The 19,110-nt window shown below is 37.5% G+C and overlaps 1 protein-coding gene across 2 annotated transcripts; it reads left to right on the forward strand.

Moving 5' to 3' along the window:
- Positions 1-1,461: 1,461 nt before the first annotated feature.
- GCG (glucagon) lies at positions 1,462-11,777 on the forward strand. 2 transcript variants are annotated; one of them, XM_010858962.1, is made up of 6 exons: positions 1,462-1,593; positions 4,682-4,782; positions 6,243-6,404; positions 8,655-8,792; positions 10,510-10,653; positions 11,301-11,777. In XM_010858962.1, the coding sequence occupies exons 2-6, from the start codon at positions 4,691-4,693 to the stop codon at positions 11,305-11,307; spliced, it is 543 nt and encodes a 180-aa protein (XP_010857264.1). In that variant the 5' UTR covers positions 1,462-1,593; positions 4,682-4,690; the 3' UTR covers positions 11,308-11,777. The 2 variants fall into 2 exon arrangements, with proteins under 2 accessions (XP_010857264.1, XP_010857265.1); XM_010858963.1 differs by lacking the exon at positions 11,301-11,777 and having other exon boundaries at positions 10,510-10,657.
- The last annotated feature ends 7,333 nt before the right edge of the window (positions 11,778-19,110 follow it).

Genomic DNA, 19,110 nt, shown 5'->3' on the forward strand with positions numbered 1-19,110 from the left:
AAGCACAGGGAGAAGGTGAAGAAAATGAGATCGGTATTTTATACAGCCGTGCTTCTCAAACTTTAACATGCACATGAATCGCTAGGAAGCTTGGTAAAATGCAACTTACTCGGTAAGTCTGGGCTTGGGCCTGAGAGTCTGCATTTTTGGTAAACTCCCAGGTTATACTGGGGTGCTTGGACCACACTTCTAATAGCAAAGCTAACATTAATGATATACCACCAGCAATTACCAGCACGAATACCGCTTCCTGAGGTTACCTAATTTCACAGAGAACTGATCTCTTATGGTGTTTAAATAGCTCTACATCCAACAGTGGGTCCAATCCACAAAGGGAACTGTTTAAGTTCATTGGGAATATTTCTATAGTTGTCTCTGATTTACTCCTGTGCAAGTTTCATCATGCAGTTGATTATATTAAAGTGTTGGAATCTAGTTAGCAAAGGTTGCAAGGCTTTTGTTGAATGAAAGCACATTTTTAGTTTAGAAGATTCATTTAATCAACACTCATTTCTGAACAGGAAGCTGAGGCATAAACAGAGTATGTGACTTGACTGAAGCCACACAGCTTATTGATAGCAGCCAGACTAAAATCTAATTACACTAACACTGTCTCATGCTGTCTGTCCAGATGATTTCCCATTTTCCCGTTCCTCGAAGGGCATCAGACTCATAACTGCTAAATCCCATAGATCACTGAAGTCTTAAGTGGCAGATCACAAAGCTCAGTAGTATGACATATACATAGTAACTCATTCTTTTGAAAATTAGTGTCCAGCTCTCTTATCAATAGAGTTAGCCTTTAAATATGCATTGGAAGAAAGAAGAAATATTAGACCTTGTCTTATTAGCATCACCCATCTTGGATGTTTAATCCTCACTTTGCTTTATCTTTTCTTCCTGAATCCCATTTTAAACAACAGTCTTAATTGGCATTCTTAATTGAAAAGTCTTAATTGATATTCTTTAAAATTCCTCACGAAAATAATACAAATTAATTTCACATAACGTTGATGAGAAGATCCCTAATGTTTTGAGTGAGTGATTTATTATTTGGGTAGATGAAAGAATGAATTGATTATTCTATTAAGATAAATTCATTATCACTAAAGAGCAAAAAAGGGCTTCTAAGACCCTCAAATAAGGCTATGCTCAAAGAGGTTGGCCACGGACTATATAACTTCACATTCTTTTGTTCTGCAACATAAAAATTCACATCAGAGTACTTAAGTGATTTTCTTTCCCGATCAAGAGTGAAGGTGAATTTCCAAACTTCCCTTTCCATTCTCAGCCAAAAAAAAAAAAAGCAAGAGTAAATAAAAAGTTTCCTGGTCTCTGAGTTCCCACCCAATATAAGCTTATTATGCAGATGAGCAAAGTGAGTGGGCGAGTGAAATCGTTTGTAACAAAAACCCATTATTCACAGATGAAAAATTTATATTGTCAGCGTAATATCTGCAAGGCTAAACACCACTGGAGAGTATATAAAGGCAGTGAGCTTTGGTGCACAACTACAGAGCTCAGGACACTGCACACCCAAACGAGGGCTCACTCTCTCTTCACCTGCTCTGTTCCACCTCCTGGTGTCAGAAGGTAAGGTTAATATTGAGTGATTGTAAGACTGTACATTCTGTTTAGGGTACAGTTAAGTGTTCATAAGGGGGCAAAGTATTATGAATTAAAGTGCTGTTTTTTCAACTTATACTTTGTTATTATACTACGCGAGGCAGAATTGAAATGAAAAAGTGATGTAAAATGCATTTAAATAAACTTTAACATAATAAAGCCTCAAAGCGAGTCGAAGAAATAATTCAATGAAAAGATATAAGATAGAAAGAAAAACAAAGATTCAAATCAAGGCACTTATTACAAAATTTAACTAATGAAAATTGCATTTTAAAACCAGTGGTGACATTTTGAAAAACAAATATTTTTCTTCGGATTCGATAAATGTGTATACCATTTTGAACAGAAGGCGCCTTTTAAACAGCAGAAATGTGCCCATTTAGAGAGGTTATAATAGTAATTGATCCTTACCAATGAAAATGTATGGTTTTCCAGAAAAGCAAAATCAACATCATCATTCAAATATTCAAATTTCTGATAAGGCTATCAAAAAATCAAAGTCCATGAAATCAGCTCTTTGTAGATAAGACATAGCGTATTCAGGGCAGAGAAGTAATGTCATCAGTTATTGGGAATTCTGTGGATGGAGCTGAGTAAAAGCACAGATTAATAATTACTATGTTTTGGGGACCAATAGTAATAAATAAACTATCTAAAATGTCTACATTCCAAAATGAAATTTTAGTAAATACCTTAAGAAAAAAAATCAGATGGTCTAAAGTACCTATTTAAGCTCTTAAGGACAAGGAACAATTTTACAAAGATCTTCAGGGGAGAAAATGATTTCATCGTGTTTTTTTGTGTTTGTTGGTTTTCACACCTCCCCATCAAATTCAGGATCTTAGTTTCCCGACCAGGGGTCAAACCTGTGGCCCCTGTATTGGGAGCACAGTGTCTTAACCACTGGACCACCAGGGAAGTTCCATGTGGTATGTTTTCTTTCACACATACTAATTAATACCTGTGAGAAGAAATTACCTAGCCAGTTTTAAAAGAATTTATTTGGCCTATGGCCCCAGTATACTTAGGGATATACTATATAATATATGTCACCTTGCCTAGATCAAAGATTAATCTTTGCAAAAGACTTCCTATTTAGGAAATATGATTGGTACCACATCTCCTTTGAAATTTGAGTGGAAATGTATAGGTTTTATTAAAGTGAAGACTCTCTCTGTAGGCTAAAGCAGGGGTGGGAGAGTAATTGGAAAGTCTCTCCTCACTGAATAAGATTTTGATACCAAAATGATGCAAACGTTTGCTTTCTCAAGTAGCAGTATTCAAAAATCCTTATTCTTAAATATTTCACAATTCTGTTGACTTTTACACAATGAATAAATAAAGTTTCAAAAATCAGTTATTTATTTAAATAGAAATATTCTACTGCCTGGGGAGGACTTCTCTATGGTTGTTTCTTATACCAGCTCTCCCAGAAACTACATGTTCCATATCTGCCATATCCATATCCTAATAGAAGATATTGTAAAAACTTTAGGGACATTACATGAAAGCAATTATAGTTTTCAGTTGACTTTCCAACAATGATGTAATCCTAAAGAGGAATGTTTGCTTTAATTTTTTATGTTTCTGAATTTTATGAATGTATAATTAAAAATTGCAGTCAAAGACCCTGCCTATATATTTGGCAAGGTTTCCCAGGTTTTCCAACTGTATAAACTGAAGCACAGAAACACACCAAATTAGTAATTGAATATTGGTGAATAAAGGGTGAACATGTAATGCCTATTGTGTTGCTTTATCTAATTGATCACTTAGTCTAAAAGGCAATATTTCAAAGGGAAAAAAAATACCACTGCAGGTATTTCCAGTCCTCATGTTTTAGTGCCAAAGAAAGATAGGAAGTATGGCTAAGATGTTAAAGACAAGGTTGATAGTTTAAAATGATAATATTTGTAAAATACTCATTTCAAACCAAATGCCATTTGCTAAAAATACTCAAATTTTTAACAAATAAGCATAATCAAACTTGGATTGAAATCCCCACTTCTCAAAGTAAATATGGTCGGACTTGAAAGAAGCAGAGAGAAGTTTACAAGAAACACTGGATTTGAGATTTTTATTCAGAAAATAGAGGTGCTTGTCCTGTGGGGTCATTCTGCCCCACACTCATGCTGGTTCCACCCCACCCCATCCACAGTACATCATCATGTCCTTGGCATCCTATGGCCTCACGGGGCATCTGCTTATGATGCAAGGTATCTTGCAACATGGTCTAGGGTGTCACTAGCAGTGAATGACACATCCTGGACTCAGTCCAATTATAAAACAACCTGGGGACTTTCAAGACTTCAGAAGCAAGCATTAATTTTCTTTATGACAGTGATCTCTTAGTTTCTTAGTTGTGATTGTTCAAGTTGCCAGAAGCATTAGTTCTTGTTGCAAATTGCTTGTCTTTAAAATGATTTTTTTCCTTTAATTTAGAACAGGTCAAAGCACCCTAAAATACCTCAAATCTGTTGGCCGCTTTATAATTACAAAGTCTAGACCAAGTTACACTATTTAAAATATAAATGAATAATACATCTGAACCGACAGCTGGTATGCCAAGTTGTAGCCTGAGGCTGCTTTAAGATGGTTGAAATGCAGTATAATGTAAACGCTTGGAAGTGAAGGACTATTAATTGAAAGCCAGACTGATAGTGGAGAGGGTGGGATCATGGATAAGGTGGCATTCAAGCTAACCATATGTAGCATATCATCTACAGTGGGTATTTTCAATGTTTATCATGGACAATTTTAATTTCAAGTCTGGAAATGAGCCTTCCAATTATTAACAGAAGTGTCCTACACTAATGAAGAAATTTCATAGTGCTGCACATCTTTTGTATGCTTTTTAGCCACCAAAAAAAAAAAACTGCAATAAAAATATATTATAATATTTTAAATTAAACTAGAAATATAATCAGAATAAAATTGATGACTAGTGTTTTCTTTCTACTCTCAATATATACTTAGTCAAAACTGAACTAATTCACCTGACACTTTTAATATGGTTGAGTGTCTTTATGTCTCCCCTGACTCTGTGTTTCAACAGGCAGCAAAAATGAAAAGCCTTTACTTTGTGGCTGGATTGTTTGTAATGCTGGTACAAGGCAGCTGGCAACGTTCCCTTCAGAACACAGAGGAGAAATCCAGGTATTAAATCTTTAGATTTGAGCTAACATAGCACTATGCTTATAATACAGCCCAAGATAAGTGTGACTAGTAAATAGGTCTCAGTAACTTGGAATAAATGCCCTGTACTGCTTTCAAACGTTTAAAGTATCATTGTGATAAAGGCTTTTCTGGAGTATAGATAGGAGTATGTTATTTCGTAACTAAAGGAGTGGGGAATGTTGAAAAATACAATATATGGGAAATTATAGCTCTTCGAAATCTTTGGCTGATCCTGTCTGTCCATTCATTACTCACACTGCATGGTAGATCATTTTAATTATTCACATCAACTTTTTCTTTTTATTTCAAAAAATAACATTGTTTCCTACTAATTGTAAAATTAGTAAGAAATTTTACATGCACATTCATGATAGACAATATGCATGTACTGTATATAAATACATCCCAGATCATTTACAGCTTTGTATTGTATTTTTTCTCTTAGCATTGTACTGTTAGATTATTTTTATAACATTACAAATATCTATTAAAAGTATGATATTTAATGACTACATACTATTTCATCTTTTAAAGTACAATATTTATTTAGCTACCCCTCCTCTTTTGAATACTTAAGAGTTCTTCAAATTTTCCTACAAAAAGCCTGCCAATAACATTTTTCCTACATTTCTTACTATTTTCTGAGGATTTATTTCTAGTGGTAAAATAATTATGTCAAAGGATTTGAATGAGTTTAAATTTTTTATAATATCTTGCCAATTTGCTTTCCAGAAAACTAATACACATACACATTCCCACTGGCATTATAGAAATACTCCTCTCACAATATCCTCCCTGGTATTTAATCCTTGCTAATTTGACAGGTAAAAATAGTATCTCATTTCTATTTTGAGTCTTAATCATATTGAATATTTCCCCACATAGCTATGCCAACCAACTGTTGATTATTGGCATGTGGATTATCCACTACATAGTTTCAAATTAGCAAGTGGGCTTTTTCTTTTCTTTCTCTGAACTTTTAATTGTCTTTCCATTAGCTGCCACATAACCAGGTGATGGAGCTACTTTTTTATAGTAATATATGCAAAACAGAATTTGGAATATAAATCTGCTGCCCAAACAAAAATGATTTGGGATGCTTCACTCTTTTAAAATATTCAAGGCGTGTTGCTCTCTTCTGGCATTATTAACATAATGAGTAGATGAATTTGTTGAAAAAAGATTTATTTAATCCTATTTCAGAAAAAGAGAAGCCAGTTGAAAAATCAGTTGCTAGAGTTCCAAATCAGAGTATATTCAACTCTGGTAAAACCATGGGAATCCCATGGCAAATTAAGGTCTTTCTGAACTGCCAACTAAAATGCTGGGGGAACCTGCCTTCCAGCTTCATGTGGTTCTATATTTTGTAGAGAAGCTGCTTCTCAAGTGAATCTACTCTTGAGGAGAGATGTAGTTGCACCAATCACTGTTCTTCACAGTTCATTCCCAGCTCCCCAGACCGACCCGCTCGGCGATCCAGATCAGATCAATGAAGATAAGCGCCACTCACAGGGCACATTCACCAGTGACTACAGCAAGTACCTGGACTCCAGGCGTGCCCAGGACTTCGTGCAGTGGTTGATGAATACCAAGAGAAACAAGTAAGAATTTGAACCTGATTGGAAATGTACACTCAAATGTATACTTAAATATGTCTAAAATTCTTCCTGACTTTCTTAAGTTATCATACATATCAAATAATGCCCATGAACTCATTTGATTCTGATGATTTTTAAGCTTGGTGTTGTTAACCTCCGTATTATGCCTTTGCATGTCCTACACGTCACCCCTTCAAAACTCTTGCTGCTAAGTCGCTTCAGTTGTGTCCGACTCTGTGCGACCCCATAGATGGCAGCCCACCAGGCTCCACCGTCCCTGGGATTCTCCAGGCAAGAACACTGGAGTGGGTTGCCATTTCCTTCTCCAATGCATAAAAGTGAGAAGTGAAAGTGAAGTTGCTCAGTCGTGTCCGACTGTTAGCGACCCCATGGACTGCAGCCCACCAGGCTCCTCCATCCGTGGGATTTTCCAGGCAAGAGTGCTGGAGTGGGGTGCCATTGCCTTCATTACCTACCCTCAAATGGGACATAGACTTTAAATAATTTTCCCAACTTTGGTCTTAGCAATATTTACTCTGTTGCCAATTTTACTTTAAAATTGAAAGCTGACTTTTGTGAAACTGCAAGGTTAGGAATCTAATTCCTGACCAAAAGACAAGAGTAAATTCAACATTCTCTTGTAGGGTTCAAACTCATGACTATGATCACATTCAAAGTATCCTCTAGCCAAGTTCATCACGGTAAGAAATGGAAACAGATGCAGTCTTTTTCTTGTAGAATACAATCCAAGATGCACATTAAAATTACAGCCTAGCAGCACAGCATAAAGAGAGAAGAAGGCACATAGGAACACAAGCCTATCGTAAGGCATACATTTTAATGTTGAATTTCTTTGACAGTGTTGGGGTTTTTGCTGCATGAGGCTACTGGAGGAAATCAGCCACAAGGGTTTCACAGGGATGGTGGAATTTCACAATTTCTTTGGAGGGTGGCCCACAAAGGGAGGGAGTTATGCATGCAAAGTAGCTGAAGGAATCTAAAAATCAGGAAAAGGGAATATATTTGTCCGGATAGAATGGAGAAGGGTAGAGAGAAAGAGAGAAACCAGCAAGAAGAATTAAAGAGGGTTGTTGACCAAAAATTCGTAAAGTGGAGAATACAGGAAAGACGGTGATCATGGTCAAAGAAGACACTAGAAGTTCTTGCTAAGGATTACAGACGGGGCTTCCCAGGTGGCTCAGTGGTATTGAATCCGCCTACAAATGCAGGAGACATAAGAGATGCAGGATCGGTCCCTGAGTCAGGCAGATCCCCTGGAGGAGGAAATGGCAACCCACTGTAGTATTCTAAATTCCATGGACAGAGGACCCTGGCAGGTTACAGTCCATGGGGTCACAAAGAGTCGGACATGACTGAGCTACTGAGCATGCATTGGTGAAACAGGAGAAATTACAAATTTGAAAAAATGCAAACTGTCTTCATTTCTAGAGAGACAATGCCACAACTTGGCGAATGAATATAAAAGAATCCTAGCTCCCAGGTGGTTTCTGTTGTGTTTAAGATGAAACCTTCCAGGGCTTATATATGATGGAGCAACTGACCATCTTTCTGGTCAACCCCTTCCACGGGGCATTCTGTACACATGTGAGGGTGATGTAAGGTTATTTTCTTAGCTTTCCTCACTGCTAGCCCATGATACATTTCCTTTAATTCATTATCCTGTGGTCCTTTCAATGACATTTTGTGACGCTCCTTTGCTTTCCTTTGATTCAATAAACTAACTTTGACCCCATGTGTTGGAATAGGAAATAGAAACCCACTCCAGTATTCCCGCCTGGAAAATTCCATGGACAATGGAGCCTGGCAGGCTACAGTCCATGGGGTCACAAAGTGAGTGACCGAGCACACACACACAACCCTATATGTACAAATGACATGCTGCTGCTTTGTTTTCGAGTGGCATGGCACAGTAGATAGCCCTCACACTTTTGGACTGAAGTAAGGGCAGCGTTAAGAATTAATGATACAGACAAGCAGAAGAGGTGAAAATGGGTCACTGGGTGGAGTAAGGGAGCTTAGCCTCCCTTAATTGTCATTAGATTGCCCCCATCAATCTTCACTCCCAATAATTAATGCAGCTTTCTGATGAGTCTCCTACACACCCTCATCTCCCCAATCTCCCTCTAACCCCCCTCCACACAGAATCCAGAACCCAAAGCTGCCATTGCTTATAGGTGAGAACCATATTGCTAAAGAGACAGATCTTCAATTTAACTTTCACATTTCTTTCAGGAATAACATTGCCAAACGTCATGATGAATTTGAGAGACATGCTGAAGGGACCTTTACCAGTGATGTAAGTTCTTATTTGGAAGGCCAAGCTGCCAAGGAATTCATTGCTTGGCTGGTGAAAGGCCGAGGAAGGCGAGAGTAAGTCTGTACATTCTTATTTAATTTTTTTTTTTTTTTTGCTTGATGCTGAAAACTTAGATTACAGTTATCCATAAATGGATCTGCATTATGAAGCCATTAATATAGTCTCACAAAGTAAGGAAATAACTCCTGTTGGTGGGAGACAGTTTATAAAAGTCTCATCTGTTTTATCTTTGAGAGCAAGTGTTAATGATAGCGTCACACAGGTTACTATTTATCCCCCATCATTAGTTGTGTTAAAATTAGATATTAATTTGCCAGTCCAGGAAACTTTTGAGGATAAACAGAGTGCTTCTGATAACTACGCCAGGAAAATATGCTTAAACTAGGACTGTCCAGGAAAACTAGGGATAAGGGAAGAGAAGAAATACTGCTAAAAACTTAGTTTCATTTTAAATATTTACATAGTTGATGTGTTAGTAAGTATTCAGGTAAAAATGTGATACAGACAGGAACTAAAGATGTTTAATGAAATGGCATTCAAAACAAAAATATGTAGAAACATTCATCTATTTAACGATGTATCCATTTTTTATGAGACTACCATAGAGATAGTCATTAAATTATTACAGTTGAAAATGAGCCTAAGACCTTTAGGTACTTCCTTGCATCTTACCACAGCCAAACAGACCCACAGACCAAACAGACCATCTCATTTTCTTGTGACCATTCTGATGACTTTGAATTATGAAAATCAAGAAATTCATGTTCCACTCTATTTTTTCTTTAGTTGTTTTGGCTGTACCTTATGGCATGTGGGTTTCCCAGCCATGGATCAACCCAGGCTCCCTGAAGTTGGAAAGACAGAGTATTAACCACTGGACCATCAGGGATGTCTTTAGCAAGATTTTCAATAAGCGTATTGAGATTTTAAGGAGCTCTCAAGACAAAAAGGAGCTAGTATTGTCACTGATTTTTAAAACAGCAGCAATAAAATTTATAAAATCAATGCAAAAATAGTCACACGAGATTATTTTATAGTGTTTTAAAGAGATACCAAAAATTCTGTTAAATAAACCAGTCAGAGAAAATATCTAATATAGACTAAGGTTTAATCCCTTAAGACTGTACTTGGCAAGGCTGTTTTGATCATCATTAGTTTTATAGGATATACTATATTTTTCTGAATATGCTGCTGCTGCTGTTGCTGCTGCTAAGTCGCCTCAGTCGTGTCCGACTCTGTGCGACCCCAGAGAGGGCAGCCCACCAGGCTCCCCCGTCCCTGGGATTCTCCAGGCAAGAACACTGGAGTGGGTTGCCATTTCCTTCTCCAATGCATGAAAGTGAAAAGTGAAAGTGAAGTCGTGCAGTCATGTCCGACTCTTAGTGACCCCATGGACTGCAGCCCACCAGGCTCCTCCTTTCATGGGATTTTCCAGGCAAGAGTACTGGAGTGGGGTGCCATTTCCGTCTCCATTTTCTAAATACAGACAAATCAATAGTTTCAATAATAAGTTCTATGTTGACAATACACTAAAATCTTAGAAGCAGCTGGAATACAGAAAAGGGCTTTGTTTCAGGTTCTGGCTCTGCACTTGTCTACCTAATTCCCTTTCTGACATTCAAGTTATGAGGCTTTTTGTGGTAAGCCCTCTGTAAATAGAAACATATGGTTTTCTCAGTGACCCTTACACAGGTTACCAGTGACAGGCAACCAATAAGCATTTCTTTGAAACGTTTAACCAAGTGCTGATTTTACCCCTCCATTTCTCAGTTTCCCAGAAGAAGTCAACATCGTTGAAGAACTCCGCCGCAGACACGCTGATGGCTCTTTCTCTGATGAGATGAACACTGTTCTCGATAGTCTTGCCACCCGAGACTTTATAAACTGGTTGCTTCAGACGAAAATTACTGACAGGTGATTGTATTTTAGTTCATCCCTGAAACCATCAAAACTTTCATAAATATTATCATACTGCTATAGGTTGTTCCTACATGAAGGAGAGAGTCTTTACTTTCTTGGTATACAATGAAAATTATGAATCATTCAAGAGTATATTATTATATTTGTTTCTGATCATTACAATTTTATCCTTTCACTCACTGATTCCAAACACTTTTCCTGAGTGTTGGTAAGGGACAAGTCATTAGGAAAACAGGTATGGAGATGTTAAGCTGGTCATATATTAATAATATCGCAAATTGCTGTATATGTTGAAATTATAGCACAAAGTAAAATACCAGTATATATGATATTTAAATACTTAATGCAATAAGTATAGCAGTAAAATTTAAAAGCCAAGATTAACAGGCATGTAATAGGTTGGTTGTATACTTTTTATAATTATCTATACACTTTATATTTCTTGCTGGGGACAAGTTAGGATAAGCCATCTGTGAAGGTAAATATTTGAAGAGTTCAAAACACAAACGGATGTATAAAATGAGAAGATGAACAGCCTTTATCAAAATAAATCATTGAAACATTTTCTGGCTAAGTTAACTATCATCTATGTATTATACTATGTTAAATAATTGTCTCTCTCTTTTTTTTTTAATTTCTAGGAAGTAAGTGTGTCATTCATTACTCAAGATCATCTTCACAATATCACCTGCCAGCCATGTGGGATGTTTGAAATTTTAAGTTCTGTAAATTTAACAGCTGTTTTCTAAAGCCATATTGCTTGCATGCAAATAAATAAATTTCCTTTTAATATTGTATAACCAAAAGATTATAAATTGAATACACCATTGTCAAAATAGTGCTAAAATATCAGCTTTAAAATATGTTAATTCAGAATTCTCTTTCTTTTCTTCTGCTAACCTGCTTAGCAATGAAATTATTTCTCTGTGATATAATTTGTATATATAAATTACTCCAATCACAACATATTTGCATTATAATAAGATAAGGGGAAGGACTGGTAGCCACAGTTGTGAAATGGGAAAGAGAATTTTCTTCTTGAAACTTTTGTCATAAAAATGCTCAACTTTCAGTATATAAAAGATAAACTAAATAAAAATTTCAAGCTTCTTCATCAATGCCTGTATTCTCTCTTCTTTATGGTCCCACTCTTTCCAAATAATCTTGCTTCCTAAGTTGGTAAGCCATAAGCCAAATCCGATGCACAGATACGGCTTCATGTTTTAAATTGCTGCACAGTACTTTAATGCTTTCAGCCAACATCAAAAAACCAAGGTATTTTATATCAAAATGTTGATTTCTCATGTTTCTTGAAAAATTAGATCATCAGGCAATATTAGACCCACAAATCAAATCTCTTCTAAAGACCAGTACCAGTTGCCTCCTTCTGAAAAGTCACATGATTTTCAACTCACTATTGTGTCCCCTACACACACACACACACACACCGCACACACACACACCACACACACACACACCACACACACACACATCTGTGTATGTTACACATTTACATTCAGGTAATACACATAAGTAGCCACTTTCCCCGGCCCAGTTTATTTTTGTGTCTTATTTGCCTGGCGCCTGCAGACATTTAAGCTTGTCTATCATACCTTGTACCGTCATCTCCCTGTCCTGCAATGTCCAGTATTTTGGGCCAGTCTGGTGCTCATTGCCATGTTAGGGGTATTTTTTTTGCTGTATACAGACAACATTGCCAACTCTCTTTCTCTCTTGTATTACATAGATATAATAATCACATAACATTGTATATACTTATGGTGAACAACTTGTCAATCTGATAGGGTTGCACTTTTTACACCAAAAGTTAAAACTCAAGCAAAAAATTACTAAGGAAAAGAAGGGCACTTTAAAATGCCAAGTGTTCTGAATCATATGCACCCAATAACACACCAACCGCTTTCATAAAGCAGAAACTACATGAGGTTCAAGAAGCAATAGAGATAAACTGATAAAAGGAAATCTAAACACTTTTCCCTTAACACAGGATAGAGTCAGGAAAGCAACAGAGACCTAAATAGCATAATCAATAGGATAGATCTCATAGGCCTAAACTGAACTATAAATTCTGATGAAAGAGGATCCACATTCTCCAAAATGCAATGGAAAAGTCACAAAGATTGACCACATAGTTGGCCACAAAGAAAACCTTAGTTATACAAAAGTTGTATAAATCTCTAAGTTTGGAATCATTCAGACCATAATGAAATTAAGCTAGAAATCAACAACAAAAGAGAGCTTAAAAATTTACAATGACTTGAAACTGGGCAATCACTTCTAAATAAACCATGGATCAAAGACACCGTAAAGGAAATTTAAAAAATACTTTTGTATTCTATTATAATGAAAACACAATAAATACAAATGATAGCTATAACTAAAACAGTATTTAGGAATAAAACATAGCTTTAAATGTATTTGTTAGGAAAGAGTAAAATTTGAAACTCAATAGCCTCAGTTTTTAACCTCAAAAAGTTGAAGGAAGAAAAGGACAGCAAATTTCAAAATGTAAAAGAATTATTTTTAAAAATATAGGAGAAAATAATAAAATGGAGAAAATTTGGCACTGAAAATTAGCAAAGCCAAGATTAATTCTTTGACTAGATTAATAAAATTAAGAAACCCCCAGCAAGACTAGGCGAGGAAAAAAAAGGAGGAAAAATTACAAATATCTGAAAGTGGGCCTCTCTAAAGAGCTCTCAAACAATAAAAGAATAATAAGTATATGGTACATAAAAATTATATGCCTGGTAAATTTGACAACTGGATAAAAAGAACAAATTCCTTTGAAAAATGTTACTTAAATAGACATAAATAGGAAGAAAATCTTAATTGTCCTCTGTTATGGAAATTGAATCTGTTATTTTAAAAACTTTTCCAGAAAAGAACCCCAGGCCCAAATGGTTTAACAGGTGAATTCTTCTAAACATTTAAGGAAGAAAAACACCAATATTACCTAAGTTCTTCAAAATAAGGAGCAAATAAAAAATATTTCCAGGTCACCTTATAGGACGAGTATAACCTTGATGAAAAATCTGACAAAGATTTTATAGAAACGGAACACAACAGATCAATCTGACTCATGGACATAGGTAAAAAAAATTCTATACAAAACATTAATGAATCAAATCTAGCAATATATAAAAAAAATACTACAGTACAAACAAATAAGGAGTAAGAGAAAACAGCAATATATAAAAATGAATTGGGAAACAACCATCGAAACAGATGAAATTGAAACATGTTAGACTGTTGAGAATGTCTATGATATATTAACATAAAATATATTTGAAAACCTAGAAAAGATAGATAAAATTGAAAAGAAAGTATAATTTGTAAAAATTGACACTAGTGCAAATACAAGAGCTTAAATAAACCAATTTCATAGAAGAAATGGAAAAAGAAATCAAAGAACCATCTCGTAAAAAGTCACCAGGTCCAGATGGTTTTGCATGGAAATTTTATCAAAGTTCCAAAGAAGCTGGTAGTCACAATACTTCATAACTTATTCCAGAGGCTAAGGGGAGAAAAGAAGAAAAAAGAATTTTCAAAGTCTTTTTATAAAGAGAACATAAAATTGATACCTAAACTTGATAAAGATAGAAGAAGAAAAAAGCAGAAAATTATAAGCTAATTTCACATATGAGGCTGATTTAAAAATCCTAAAAATCCCAGAAAATAGAATTCAACAGCATATTAAAAATATTAGATAGCTAGTTGGAAGTTGCTATACAGCAACCAACACAATATTGTAAAGGAATTATCCTCCAATTAAAAATACATTAAAAAATAATACACAAGGCTATGGTTTTTCCTGTGGTCATGTATGGATGTGAGAGTTGGACTGTGAAGAAGGCTGAGCGCCAAAGAATTGATGCTTTTGAACTGCGTTGTTGGAGAAGACTCTTGAGAGTCCCTTGGACTGCAAGGGGATCCAACCAGTCCATTCTGAAGGAGATCAGCCCTGGGATTTCTTTGGAAAGAATGATGCTAAAGCTGAAACTCCAATACTTTGGCCACCTCATGCTAAGAGTTGACTCATTGGAAAAGACTCTGATTCTGGGAGGGATTGGGGGCAGGAGGAGAAGCGGACGACAGAGGATGAGATGGCTGGATGGCATCACTGACTCGATGGACGTGAGTCTGAGTGAACTCCAGGAATTGGGATGGACAGGGAGGCCTGGCGTGCTTTGATTCACGGGGTCACAAAGAGTCAGACACGACTGAGCGACTGATCTGATCTGATGCTTGAATTTAGTTTATTCCAAAATTATCCAGGGTGGTTCCATATTAGAAAACCAATTAATGTAATATACCATATTAAGAGATCTGAAAAGAAAAAAATTATCATTTATCTCCACACAGGCTGCATATAAAAATATAATAATATAGAATTAAAGTGTTGGGCTTCCCTGGTGGCTCAGACAATGAAAAATCTACCTGCAATGCAGGAGACCTGGGTTCAATCCCTGAGTCAAGAAGATCCCCTGGAGAAGGAAATGGCCACCCACTCCAGTATACTTGCCTGGAGAATCCATTCCATGGACAGAGGAACCTGGTGGGCTTTAGTCCATGGGGTTGCAAAGAGTTGGACACGATGGAGTGACTACCACTTTCACTTACTGCATTACCTGTTTATAACAAATTTGTGAAAGCCAGCTGCCTAAATGGTGGCGAAGATGTGGCACTGGAAGTCTCATATATTCTGAGCGATAGTAAAAATGAGATGGTCACGTGGGAAAATTGGCAATTCGTTATAAAGTTTATATACGCATGTTATATATATTACCTAAAGAAACAGATTCTTATAAACAACCTAAATACTCATCCATCCATAGGATACTGGTTGAATGAATCAAGTTGCTTCAACAAATGGACAAACTGCACAGCCACTGAAAAATGTGTGTGTGTGTGTGTGTATGATTTGAACAAGGTTGTTCTAGTAACTTCCATAATAGCCAAAATATTGGAAATCCAAATGTCCATAAACAAAAGAATGGACAGAGAAACTGGCATGTTCATCCAATAAAATATTACACAGCAATAAAAGGATAAATTATTATAATGCTAGCAACAATATGAATAAACCTCGCAAATGATATGTTATACAAAATTATCCAGACACAAAATAGACCATACTGCTTGATTCTATTTTATGAAGCTTAAGAACAGCACAAACTAAGCAATGATGGTAGAACAGCTCAGTAGGTGCTTCTGGGGAGGGAAGTATGGAGTTCTGAGTAGAATGGACACTGGAGAGCTTCCTAGAATGATGGAAATGCTCTATTTCATGATTAACATGGGGGTTACAGGGATGTGAACATTTATCAGATATCAGCAAAATGTGCACTCAAGATCTGTGCATGTGTGCCTAAATTATGCCTTGATAAATAAATTTAAAAGTGCAAAAATCTATGTGAACAAAACTGTATTGAGATATTATTTCTAATTTAAAACCTTAAAAATACACTCTGTTGACAAGGATGTGGATACATAGAACCTTTCAAACACTGCATGCTGCTGCTGCTGCTAAGTTGCTTCAGTTGTGTCCGACTCTGTGCAACCCCATAGATGGCAGCCCACCAGGCTCCCCCATCCCTGGGATTCTCCAGGCAAGAACACTGGAGTGGGTTGCCGTGAAAAGTGAAAGTGAAGTCGCTCAGTCGTGTTCGACTCCTAGCGACCCCATGGACTGCAGCCTACCAGGCTCCTCCGCCCATGGGATTTTCCAGGCAAGAGTACTGGAGTGAGGTGCCATTGCCTTCAATGAGCATACAAATATTATTACCCCTTCTACAGGAGTATTTGACAATATATGCAAAAATACTTAGGCATTTATGCTTTTCTTCAGTAGCCCCAGTTCCAGAAATTTATCCTAATGATACATACTTAGAATAAAAACCTACCTATGTACAAGGTTATTCTTTGTTATTACTAATTATTCATTGTAAAAAATTAAAAACAACCTGAATACCCACAAAATACCCTTTGAATGAATCAAGATACATCCACGAAATGGAACTGTACAGCCACTGAACAAAGAAAAAATTTTCAATTTATAAACATAGGTTTGTTTCCAGAAGTATTAGTGTAATTGTTGGGGAGGAAAAGTGCTATCCTGTACCCTTCTAAGTTCTCCTGGCTTCCCAGATCTAGGGGCTTTCCACATGGCTGAGTGGTAAATGATCCACCTGCCAATGTAAGAGATGCAGGTTTGATCTCCAGGTCGGGAAGATCCCCTTGAGAAGGAAATGGCAACCCACTCCAGTATTCTTGCCTGGGAAATCCCATGGTCAGAGGAGCCTGGTGGGCTGCATGGGGTGGCAAAGTGTAGCACACCACAATTAAATAAACAGGATTAACAGGAGAAAATCAAATGTCATTTCATACATTCAGGAACCCCACATATATAAGAGGGTCAGAGACTCCCACGTACATGAGAGATTCTTGGTAATAATTCTTTTACTGGAGAAAATCTCCAATCTAAATTCTTCTAGGTAGTTAAGGAAGGGACAATAGTTTCTCTTGAAGGGTCTCTATTGCCTGTAGCTCAAAATAACCCACATGCTAAAGTAGCACATGTTGGGGAGTCCTGCTCTGAATCCTTACGTAATAATTTTGAGACTGCTAAGAGAGAGACTCTTTAAGGGACTGCATCTTTATTGACTCCTGGGCTATTGTCAGTAGACTCCAGGCCTGGACTGGACAATGGCAAAGGGTTGTTTCATGATTCGGGGAAAGCCTCTCTGGGATGCCTCCACTTAGAGATAACCAGGTCACATATGTTGATGATGGTCACTTAACATGCCTCTGCACACACACACACACACACACACACACACACACATGCACACACACATACACACTAACACCAAAAAGATACTGTAATACCGTAACAACATTGCAGACGCTTTATCCAAATTGCACACTTGTTCCAAGTCCCCATGAGCTACATCTCAGAGCATCAGACACAGCCCCAGAAACAACTATTCCTCCAGAGACAACACACCCACTAGTAGAGTTAGCCCACATCATATCAGGCCTTTGGGGAGTGACTCAGGGGGCAAACAGGCACAGCATCTTCCTCACCCTGCTTCTAGCCAAAATGGTAGCAGATAAAGGCCCCCTTTGCTCCCAAACAAAACTGGAAGGCTCCCAGGTGGGGACACATGCCCTGGCGGGACAGACTTTACTGCTTTGGCAAGAGATTTTTATCACAGGGCCGCTGCCCTCTTCTGGAACTAGAAGGTACGAAACCATTCTGGTGGGTAATTTCACTAGACTCCCACTGGCTTCTCCCTCCAGAAACACTGCTTCCCGTCATGTAATCTCCCTCTTCAGCAAGGATGTGCTCATTCTGTTTGGCCTACCAGACATTGTAGAGTCAAATCAAGGTACTATTTTGCTTCCCAAGCTGTTCAGTCATATCCTACATCTAGCTAACATCCATCCAGAATGTGGAATCTTACGGAATTTCCACCTTACTGATCCCAAGTGGCCAGACTTACAGAGAGGTGGCTTACCCAGAGACATGTTCCTCAAGCTTTTAAACAATAAATGATCTCCCTAAAGGACAAATATTTTACCCCAAGTTCTAATACTGCTTAATTCCTGGCCAGTCAGTCAGTCACTCCTGGTCTCTAAATCCCTCATATCACTGACAGTCTTCTCCAAAGACTTCCCCGATGGTACCTCCAGGGAACATTCACTTCCTTCATCTTAGAGAGGATGTCACTCATGTCCAATCACAGATAAATGTTTCCCTTAACATTTTGACTTTGCCATAATCTCGCCATCTTCCACATACTGGCAACCCTACTGAGGGCGGATTGTGCAGTATGACTCTGTAATTACAGAAAAACTAAGGGAATGAAATTGTTTAGAAATCATGATTATACAGCTATCATTGGCCCACATGATGGCCCAGTACAAGCCACCAACCTCAGGTCACTGACTATACCTCACTATTCAGGTTATAAAAGCTGATTAATTAAACAAAATTCATCAAAAATCTTACAAGAAGTGGAAATTATAGCTCCAGAAGCCACTAGCGGAAAAATGTGGGGATCTCAGAGAGAGGGACACAGGCCCTCTGCCTTGTGAGTGTCAGTCACATTCATTTCAGTTCAGTTCAGTTCAGTTCAGTCGCTCAGTCCTGTCCAACTCTTTGTGACCCCATGAATCACACGCCAGGCCCCCCGTCCATCACCAACTCCCGGAGTTCACCCAGACTCACATCCATCGAGTCAGTGATGCCATCCAGCAATCTCATCCTCTATCGTCCCCTTCTCCTCCTGCCCCTAATCCCTCCCAGCATCGGGGTCTTTTCCAATGAGTCAGCTCTTCGAATCAGGTAGCCAAAGTATTGGAGTTTCAGCTTTAGCATCAGTGCTTCCAAAGAACACCCAGGACTGATCTCCTTTAGAATGG

This window comes from Bison bison, unplaced genomic scaffold (assembly GCF_000754665.1).
Source record: "Bison bison bison isolate TAMUID 2011002044 unplaced genomic scaffold, Bison_UMD1.0 scf7180017864452, whole genome shotgun sequence".
NCBI classification, from domain to species: domain Eukaryota; kingdom Metazoa; phylum Chordata; class Mammalia; order Artiodactyla; family Bovidae; genus Bison; species Bison bison.

Bases quoted from the DNA above. Each gene is read 5' to 3' on its own strand.
- GCG (XM_010858962.1), top strand. From the start codon at position 4,691: ATGAAAAGCCTTTACTTTGTGGCTGGATTGTTTGTAATGCTGGTACAA. The intron at 4,783-6,242 runs GTATTAAATCTT...TGTTCTTCACAG, and splicing joins AACACAGAGGAGAAATCCAG to TTCATTCCCAGCTCCCCAGA. The intron at 8,793-10,509 runs GTAAGTCTGTAC...TCCATTTCTCAG, and splicing joins AAAGGCCGAGGAAGGCGAGA to TTTCCCAGAAGAAGTCAACA.